General features: G+C 41.8%; 1 protein-coding gene and 1 long non-coding RNA gene across 2 annotated transcripts in view; one reads left to right on the top strand and one right to left on the bottom strand.

The window, feature by feature from the left end:
* Positions 1 to 9258: 9258 nt before the first annotated feature.
* Positions 9259 to 10091, bottom strand: LOC144036403 (uncharacterized). Its single transcript, XR_013288635.1, has 3 exons — positions 9685 to 10091; positions 9474 to 9590; positions 9259 to 9408 (listed from the first exon to the last, which is right to left on the bottom strand). It is a non-coding gene; the product is annotated as an uncharacterized LOC144036403 (long non-coding RNA).
* A 66-nt stretch (positions 10092 to 10157) lies between these two features.
* Positions 10158 to 10681, top strand: part of pdlim4 (PDZ and LIM domain 4) — a 33055-nt gene continuing 32531 nt past the window's right edge. The window contains exon 1 of the mRNA XM_077547010.1: positions 10158 to 10299. Coding sequence (XP_077403136.1) covers positions 10207 to 10299 — 93 coding nt within the window. The 5' untranslated portion in view covers positions 10158 to 10206. The remainder of the gene's footprint in view (positions 10300 to 10681) is intronic.

Raw genomic sequence — 10681 nt, 5'->3', positions numbered from 1 at the left:
GGACCTCCAGATGTCCCCCAGCGTCTCAGGTCCTTTACTGTAATCCGGACCTGCCGTGCTAGAGTTCAGCAAATGTGCTTGCGTGTGTGTGTGTGTGTGTGTGTGTGTGTGTGTGTGTGTGTGTGTGTGCGTGCACGTGAGTGTGCGTGAGGCTTGACCATTATGCAACAGCGGAGGGCTGTCATATTTATAGCGCATCTGCATCCGACCGTCAACATCCGCTCGTCATCATCTTTGGATTTGTTGTCAGGAAGCGTGTCAGGGACACCGCTTTCCCATGAATGAACGAATGAATGATGGGAACAATGAATGACATCCCATGCATTGTGATAATCCCGTGCCGGATACCGAAAAAAAACTTTATGTACAAAATCAATAACCACTCTATGGTGGTTGGCTTTCACATTGTCTGGTTTTAGTTGTTATTATACTGATCATGCACCAAATTCCATGTGATAATCCCGTGCCAGATGCAGAAAATGTTAGTACACTAAAATAGATATAACGTAGATTAAGACACAGTATGTATAAAAAAAAAGATCGGGTATTAGTGGGTGTTTAACTACAGATGCAGCCAATTCCCATGCTGGATGATAAAAAAGTTAAATCACTAAAATCCTTTCGAGTGTTTATAATGTTACTAAACCATCTCATGCTGGACGCAGAACAAGTTCTATCGCTCATATGCATGTACAACTAAGTCTCTTTGAAAACCGGTATTATGCTTCTGATGGATCCATATTACTATTCGTGCTGGATGCAGACAATAAATCACGTTTAAGTGCAAAGTCAGATGAAATTGTATATTTTATTCTATCTTCAAGACTGTCAAATTTCGGTAGTTGTTGTGTTGTACAACTGTCCAAATCTGCACCATGTAATAATTTTGTGCCGGATGCAGAATTTTTGGGGGATTCCTAGTATACTGTACTTTGTATAAACCATGTGATGATCCTATTGGATGCAGGAAAAATTAATAAGAGAAAAATATAATACAAATTTGATTAGTACTGTATATGGAAAAACTCAATTAGGATTGTCAGGTCACTATACTGAGTCGACTCTATAATGCTGTGCTGTATGCAGATAAGAACCTATTACTGTACATCGATCGCATCAATACAAAGTCAATGAAGACTCACTATATTCCGTTGTAAAACTGTCTAAATTAGGATGCAAATATTCCAGCAATTTAAAGGTGCAGGATGGGCATTAAACCAGCAGGTGTCATTGTACACACAAGAATTCATGTACAACCAAGTGAGAGCCTTGACAAGAGATCTACTTCTGGTTCGATGAAGAACATGTTTACTTTTCTTATAGCACATTTCACACCAATCTGTGAGTGAATTATTTTTATATAGGCAAACTTATTTTGACAAAAAAAAAAGGTGACAAAAATGTGGAGTTTTAACTGCAAATTGTTGTTTGATACATACTGTAAAACATAAACAAGGCCATGGGCCATTAAATCAGAGCCTGAACAATGGTTGGTTGGGACACCTGTGTGTTTTTTTTAAGCATTTAAGATTCAGATCTCTAGTCCAACTGAATTGTGTCTAGTTTGTGACACAGATGTCAGTTACTGTATCTAACAAAAGGTTTTTTTTTCCCCAGTTGCTATCCTGAACACAGGTGGGACAGCATCTGTGTCTCAGGCAGATTTAGATTCAGGTCTCTAGTCCACACTAGTTTTGTCTAGTTCACAACACAGTTGGCTGGTAACTAACTAATAATACAATGGGCTGAAAACAAAAGCTCATTTTCCAGCTTCTATCCTTAACACAGGTGGGAGAGCACCTGTGTCTGAAAATTCGGGTCTCTAGCCCAACCTAGTTTTGTCTAATCCATGACATGACACGGGTGGCTCATCAACTACCGGTACATGAAAACATAGCTAATAAGGCTGGATACAAATTAGAAATGACCCTTGCAGCATTTATCAGCATTTGTTCCAAATAATTTTCACAGCCAATCATCAGTTTGTTGCTATAAAAAGGCGGCGCAAAGTATGCGATTACACACGGAGAACTGAATGTTTGGCATGTCACACATCCAGACACTCGGAAGCTAATCAAAAGCGCTAAACACTAAGCAACCACTCACAAACTATGACATCAACCTTTCACACAGGCGTCATGTTTTGGAATGACACACGCCTGTGTTCAACTTCTAACGCTTAGTTGTACTTGTAGTCCCGAGTTAAGTTTTTCCAGATGTGCCCAGCGCGTCTGGGCTCCCGGACCAGAAAAAAAAAAAGTTCTGACTTGACCTTCTGCCGGTGATTGAAGGTGAACGCACGACTCGCACGTTTTGGGTTTCATTCGGTTTTTAATCAAACGTCATATGACTACAGCTGGTGAGGTACGACTTTCCAGCCCTGCTGTGTGAGACCGGAGACATAAATCAGTTGTCACGTTTAGCGACAGGCTACGAGTTCTATTTTTAGTTAAAGTTTCGGTTAGCGGTTGTGGTCGCTTCACAAGTTCCCAAGCAATTAAAGCCATTTGTCGTGACGTCATCCTTGCGAAATAAAAAAGTGCATGATTCTTTCCAAAAGGTCTAAAAGGGGGCAAAAAAGAGTGAGACCACCGCTGAACCGCTGTCTTCCCGACATGCTGAGATTGATGGCATGTATGCAGCTGTGTTCTGGTGAGGACAGAAGAGCTAGTTGTGATTTATCAAGCGGTCAAGTCTCGAATGTCAAAAAAAATGGATACAAAAAGGAGTTTGTTACAAAAAAACAACGCACACCATCAGGCAGCAATTATACGTGGATTTTCACAATTCTTGTAACTTGAAAGACACGATTGTCAAGTGATTTCAAGAGAATTCACACATTTACTGTATGATAATACTTTTTTAAAAACTGCCAAATAAAGCAAAATTAACATCTCGAACCAATTGTCATTAGTTGAACAAATTAAAGATCTAGATCATTTCAGATGTTTATCGTAATGTATAGATCTAAAATTCGAGGAAAATGTTGTTCAAAAGTCAAACAAAACTGGACCAGAGGAAGCGGCTCAGCTTCAGCAGACATTTTTCACTGGTTCCATTACTTCGTACAATGAAGATTAATCCAAAATTCCAACAAATCTTTGGTTAGACACTTTCCGTCTCAGAGGGACCACCTTAAATCCAGGAGAACTTTAGCATCTGGATAAAGCGTCCTTTTAGCTATTAAGATCCCACTTGCAGATGTCCACTAACTCATTTTGAAAGCCTTGGGGGAGGTCTGTGTTCCATAAGTCCTACCACGTATGTTACTAATCATTGTCCACCCTTGCGAGTATGTTTGGCAGAATGTGTTTCCACATGCCCTCTTTTTGACGAAAAGGCTGCCGTCACCGCTGCATTGTGCGACCGGTTGACACATAAAAGCGTGATTTACAGATTCGCCCAATATTGACACAGCGAAATAAAAGGAGAGGCTGATAAGAAGAGTAAACAAGTTCCGGCCTTTTATGGCGGTACAACACAACGGCGAGAATACAAGAACCTTGTCTGGTCCACAGTGGATTTATTTATTTTTTTTGGTTGGGTCCCTGACACTTACCAGGCTAAATTTGGGCAAATTCTCTTATCGGAGTTTGTCAAAGTACAAGACCTAAAATTTGCCCAAAATGGCTGCTTCAAAACTAAAATGGCCGACTTCCTGTTCAGGTTTGGGCATCTGTCCCTGAGACTTTTCCATGCGTCCTGATATGATAGCAGACATGTTGAGGTGCTTGCCAGGCTAAATTTGGGCAAATTCCCTGGTCGGAGTTTGTTAAAGTACAAGACCTAAAATTTGCCCAAAATGGCTGCTTCAAACTAAAATGGCCGACTTCCTGTTCAGGTTTGGGGATTTGTCCCTGAGACTTTTCCATGCGTCCTGATATGATAGCAGGCATGTTGAGGTGCTTGCCAGGCTAAATTTGGGCAAAATCCCTGGTCGGAGTTTGTCAAAGTACAAGACCTAAAATTTGCCCAAAATGGCTGCTTCAAACTAAAATGGCCGACATCCTGTTCAGTTTTGGGCATTTGTCCCTGAGACTTTTCCATGCGTCCTGATATGATAGCAGGCATGTTGAGGTGCTTGCCAGGCTAAATTTGGGCAAATTCCCTGGTCGGAGTTTGCCAAAGTACAAGACCTAAAATTAGCCCAAAATGGCTGCTTCAAACTAAAATGGCCGACTTCCTGTTCAGGTTTGGGCATTTGTCCCTGAGACTTTTCCATGCGTCCTGATATGATAGCAGGCATGTTGAGGTGCTTGCCAGGCTAAATTTGGGCAAATTCCCCGGTCGGAGTTTGTCAAAGTACAAGACCTAAAATTTGCCCAAAATGGCTGCTTCAAACTAAAATGGCCGACTTCCTGTTCAGGTTTGGGCATTTGTCCCTGAGACTTTTCCATGCGTCCTGATATGATAGCAGGCATGTTGAGGTGCTTGCCAGGCTAAATTTGGGCAAAATCCCTGGTCGCAGTTTGTCAAAGTACAAGACCTAAAATTTGCCCAAAATGGCTGCTTCAAACTAAAATGGCCGACTTCCTGTTCAGTTTTGGGCATTTGTCCCTGAGGCTTTTTTCATGCGGCCTGACATGATAAAAATGTCCACCCAGTTTTGCGTAAATAGGTGAAATTGGTGTCGGTATCCCTTAAATAAAGACATTTTCACCAAAATACACCCTGTGCAAACCCATCTGAAATGAGAAATTAAATGACAAAGAAATGCCTAACTCTAAAAATGCACAACAGGCACGACAGGGACATTTATGGTCTCCATATTTTCCCATGAGAAGAGCTCACCCTGAGGTCACCCTGATCTACACCCCCCGAGCTAGTTTATTGCACCAGTGACGGCCATGTTGGAAGAAGACCAGGCGAGTGAGAACAGGATCGTCAGGGGTTGCAATTCTTTGTCTACAAGAGGACTGCGGTGGCTCAGGCGGCCTGCGAGAGGAAGCGGGGCCTCCATATGCTCTTTAAAATGTTTCCCGCAGTAGTAAAAAAAAAAGAAAAAAAAAAAGATAATTTAAAGGACGCTTACGAGGTTTACGCTTTGTTTGCATGGTAGTGACTAGAGGAAGCTTCCCTCGATGCCACACTAGTTTTAAATAGAAAAAAGCTTGTCGTCTTTTCAGAAAATAATTTATGTTCTTCTTAGGAACGTATATCAATAATTCGTCATCTTTGTAGGAAAGTCCAGCATCCAAAAGTAGGGCTTTTTATCAAAGTAGAACATAAATCGATTGTCTTATTTCAGGGAAGTGAAACATCAATCACTTTGCTTTTTTTTTTTTTTTTTTTTAGAGGGGATGTCAACCTTAAATATTTCTTGACAATAATATGTTATATGTGACCTCACTAGTCCAAACATGACATTCTGATTAATATTACATTTGTAGAATATGAGTTATGCAGCAAAATCCAGCTGTTTTTATCCATCACAGGGGGCGGCCATTTTGCCACTTGCTGTCGCCTGAAGATGACATCACAGTTGCTCAGGCAACGACCAATCACAGCTCACCTGTTTTCTGAAGCTGAGCTGTGATTGGTTGTTACCTAAGACCTGCAATGTCCTTTTCACGTGACAGCAAGTGGCAAAATGGCCGCCTTCTGATATTGATAAAAAACTGCTGGATTTTGCTGCATAACTCATATTCCACTAACATAATATTAACCAAAATACAAATGGGGCTACATAGAACATATTATTGTCCAAAAAAATAAAATTGGGAGGGGTTGACTTCCCCTTTAAGTCTGACTTAATTGTTTTGCCTGCACCAAAAACGAGACGCACATTTTCGTTTTGAGTTAATTGACATCTTTTCCTTTTCCTAGCCGAGCGCATAGCGGTTTCCGTCTCAGCCGCCCTCGTCGACCTCGTTTCCAATGACGGCGAGCCGTCTTTTGCTCGCCGCTTAATCTCCTAACAAGCCCATTAAACGCGTCAATCCGGCACCGAGCGGCCTTCTCGGCCAAATGAAACGTGCGGCTGCCAAAAAGCTGACAACGAGGTGAGACATCGGTCAGTTTGTGGATTTGGGGGAAGTATGGAGGCCAAAAACATAGCTTGACATGAAACAAGCAAAAATCGAGTATGAATAAGACTCTGAAAACTCGTAAAGTAGTTTTCCGTGGACGAGTTAGTGTCTGGGTTGGACTTGAATAAGCGTGAGTCACGACGACAGATTTGCCACTACAAGCCTATCATGCGCTAACAGCCCATTTGATCCCTGAGCTAAGTCTGTTTATGTGGAAGAACTTGGATTTTCAGGATGCGTCCGGTTATTACTTTGCGGTAGCTTATTATGGTTGTCCTGTCCTGTTAACCCCTTTTCACACTGCACTCACTCAAAATGTAGCCCAGACTGTGCTTATATTAATAAGGAGGAGGACTTGTAGAATTTATTCTAATTCGTGAGAAACAGTTCTACTAAGACTGTTTTGAGGTATATTTCACCTGAGAAGGGAAATTTTCACTATTTGCATCAGGGCTTAGTTTCTAACCCTTGCTAATAGTTCGCTAGCATGCTTCCCAGTATTGCAAAGAGATTGGGAATACATCCAGTCTATATTTCCCAATGAATTCAGTCGGAATGTGTGCCGTTTCTAACTATCAAGCAAATGCTTTGGAGCAAAAAAGTTCATAAATCCTCGATGGAAGTAACTCTCACGTTCGGCCAACGAAATCATCGACAGCTACCGGTCGGAACAAACACTAAATTTTGGTGTAACAGCAGATTGGATGAAAGATTACGTATCCGGTTGCCCCATTCGGAGTCTTAAGCCTGACGTTTTTTCCAGGTCCCGCGGTCTAAATCATGTAGGAATGTTCCAAGAGCAGAAACGTCAAAATGAAAACCAAACAACCCCTTACCTCATCTACTCAAACAAACACGCATTCCGAGGAAAATGATTGGCGTCTGGATTTTGTTACCCGTGTTTTTCATCTCGATGACTTGTTTACCTGTTCGAGTTAAAAACTCGACGGAACAAAATCAGCAGCTGTTAACCGTTCCAGTCAATTCAAGACAGCGAGAGGCTGACAGAAGACTATAATCGACAATTGGTCGTTTAATGCAACTGCCTAAGCATGCAAATGTGATTTTATACAGTATATATTTAGCCAATATTTAGGCGTAAGCACGTAAGATTCTCAGAGAAGCTAAATCTAGTATTAACTAGGGGTTTTAAAATGTGTGCGTTCATTTTAAGTTCCTTTAACCCCACTATTTTTTTTAATGCGTGATTAATGACCACACCCTACTTGGAGAGCCTGTACTGGGGGAATTCCAGTCGCAACGCAGCAGACACACGTCCATGTCAAAATTTAACAGTAATAAATTTAATAATAATGCATACATTTTACATTACAGTTGTATTTTACAATTTTAAAAACGTGCAGAATCTCACAAGTTACTTCATGTTAAAGATTAGACAGCTCTTAATATGCAAAGAAAAATGCACTGAGCTGTCACCAATGTCTTATAAATGCAATTATGCCATCTAGTGGCAGAAAACTGACCTCAACACAAATCAACTCTTTTTCTTTTTTTTTACAGTACTGTACATCTTTTTAATTTTAATTGAATTTTAACTGAATTTCATGATTTATTACGAAATTACTGTATCAATCACTAAAAGATGCAGAAGCAGCCATATTTCTCGTAGTAACAAGAGTATGATAAATTTGACAAAAAAGTATTTTATTGTACATTTAGAACAGATATTACGATTAATCGTGAGTTAGCTATTGAAGTCATGCAATTAATTACAATTAAAAAAAATAATAGCTTAACAGTCCCTAGTATTAACAATAATACAACCCAAAACAATTATAGAAACTTTTATCATATTTATCAGTAAACTATTTCCTTGTTGTCATTGTTCTTTGGTATCCTTTCCAGCTTTTAACCACAGAAATGCAAACACTGACATACTCATGAACCGATGCAAACCAGCGCTTATCTCGTCTTAGTGTGTTTAGCTGAGTGATTCACCTTCAGCTTATGCTTGCCGTGCCAACTTTACACTTGCGAGGCCTTCAAGGACGCTGACTTTACAAGGAGCGAGAGACGGCGTAATGACTTCCAGACGATTGTGTTGCGCTCTCGGGGCCGCATACCCCCGTCGGGGTTTATCAGTCGTATCTCTCGCTGAAGGCAAATGTTTACGACTCGGAGGGTTTTTAGAGTCCGGGATTTACGTCCCAGTCTAAAGTGCTGCCGAACCGCAAACACGGTCAGGACGTTTTCTTTTGAGTCAATGGTAGTCTGGAGCTAAAATGGGTCAGCTGAGTTTTGGGTCTCGTCCCTCCACCTGCCAAGAGTAACAACATGCCTTCATTACGGCGAGCCCCCTGCGGACTTGAGCGCGCTCAAATTTAGGTCAAGTCTCGTCAAGTCCAAAGGACTTTTTTGACTCAGGGGTTTCGTCACCAAAAAGGATGGCGGCCTTAACAATCCAACCACTGTGTAACTAAATTGAATCTCCGCTCGCCTTAAACTAATTTTGCTGAATGTTTGCCAACTGGCGGTTATTTTTGTAGGTACTCGGTGACATCATGTCTCGTCTGGAAACGTTTTGGATTTTGAATACCTTCGAAGGGTTAAAACAAAAAGAACGACCGTAAAGTATGTCGATTTTATTGAAGCCGCTATCTGATTGGCACCGCTAGCCTCCCCGTTGATGTAATTCTCCCAGTAAACTGGATTTTTTTGGATTTTTGGTGATCCACGGGGGGATTTTCTTAAGGTGACCAGGGGGCCTGCAATCTTTCTCCTTAAGCCCCCTTTTGTAAGGCTGCCACGCTGCCTGATTACTTCAGCACATGTCGGAAGGAGCGCGTCGCCGGTCAACCCAACCAGCCGCCCAGGCCAGATGAAAACCAAAGTGGATGTCAGCAGAAGTTGACAGAAAGCAGCTACAAGCTTGAGGTGACGTAAAACGAGAAAAGTAAGTTTTTGTGGATTTGGCCGGCTTGCTGCGTTCCAATAGCGGTTTCTGTGAATGACCCCAGAAGTTGTGTTTCCCATATTTTATGGTGTTTAAATATCAGTACAATTATGAACTGTGTGCAAAGTGTAAACAAGTCTAGCCAAATTGGGTGCCTTTATTGCCTCCTTGTTTGTAACTTAACTTTCACCCAGCAAAATAACAAACATGAACACATTCTCATGATTAGCAAGCAACAGGCTAACACCATCGCTAGCAGTTTTCACATTCTTTGGAGTCATGGATAATTTAAAGCAAAAAACACATACCTATTATTTATTTTTTGGGTGACGTAATTCCGGCTCCTACCACAAAGGCAGCTGAAATGTTGTCACCACAGTGACGTCACGTGTTACGCGGTGGTGATGCAACTTGGCGGGGGGCTACCTCAGGTTGACTCAGACCTCGAGACGCTCCGGCAGTTGTCTGAAACAGATGCCGCGGAATGTCTGAGATCATCCCTTCACAAACTAAGAAACTCTGTGACTCACTCGCGAGATGGCTCCAACGATGAGAGAATCCAAAAGGTGACGAATGTAAAATAATATACACGCCACTTCATTGGGTGCATCAAATGAGGTCGCCGTACTTGTTAGGACCTGAAAATGCTTGACATGGAAAATACTGATTATTTCCCCAGTGCTTCCACATTGACAACAAATGGCATATTGTATTTCTTTTGCCTGTAACTAACATACAAACCTGGCAGATTAGTAGTTAGTAGTTAAACAACATTTCATCACATTTTGAAATCAAAATTACGATCCAAAGTCCAATGCTTTTCATGTGCGGGGATTAGATTCCTTTCCCAGAGTTGCCCGCCATTTTGACTTGTGACGTAAGCTCGAAATGGTCAATCAGTAGAATTAGCAGCAGCACTAGTAGCATGCTAGCAGCTGCATTAGTAGCAGTATATCATCGTGCAGACTGAATGTAACGGTAAGAGCAGAGCACATGAGGAGGATGGACTTGTTGCATGAAGCTCGTACCGGCAGTGGCGGGGCCTCCCTCCCAGTCCCAGGCGAGGGCGGGGTGCTCGGCCCCCGTCACCACGTCACGGGCGGCTCTTGTTATTTAAACTTGATTCAAGACCTCGGGAGAGTTTTTGTCAGGCGGCAGCGCGTCGCCTAGCAGCAGCCCGGAGCAGGACTTTCTACCTTCATTCCCCTGCGTGGATATTCTTGCTTCGTCGCGGTCTCCAGGCCCACCGGCACCGGTACCGGCATGCCCTACAGCGTGACTCTCAAAGGACCCTCCCCGTGGGGCTTCCGCCTGGTCGGGGGACGAGACTTCAGCACGCCGCTAACCATCTCCAGGGTACGTTTCACACTCTCAAGGCGCAATCACGACCACACTGCAGGTTTGACAGGAAGTCTCTTGATCACAAGTCAGACATTTTAACATAAATATTAATGAATTAATCGTGTTAAGTACTTAACGGGGCATGCCAGCTGCCAGATGGCGGGCAGGTTTTCTTTCCAGCTAAAAATGACTGACGCAATTAATTATCCATCATTCTAACTTTTCATACTTAAGAGTTATTTGTTAATATTGAAAAATATATTATAAAAGGATCGTTAGTGGTGATGATTTTTTTTTTAATTTGGATTTAATTTGTACTCAATTATTTTAGATTGTAAGTTTACATGTTTTGAAAAGAAGCAAATCATATTAATATACAGTTTTTTCATGATGAAAT

Source organism: Vanacampus margaritifer, chromosome 16 (genome assembly GCF_051991255.1).
Source record: "Vanacampus margaritifer isolate UIUO_Vmar chromosome 16, RoL_Vmar_1.0, whole genome shotgun sequence".
Classification (NCBI taxonomy): domain Eukaryota; kingdom Metazoa; phylum Chordata; class Actinopteri; order Syngnathiformes; family Syngnathidae; genus Vanacampus; species Vanacampus margaritifer.
Note: the sequence above shows the minus strand (reverse complement) of the source record. Positions and strands in the feature narration are given on the sequence as shown.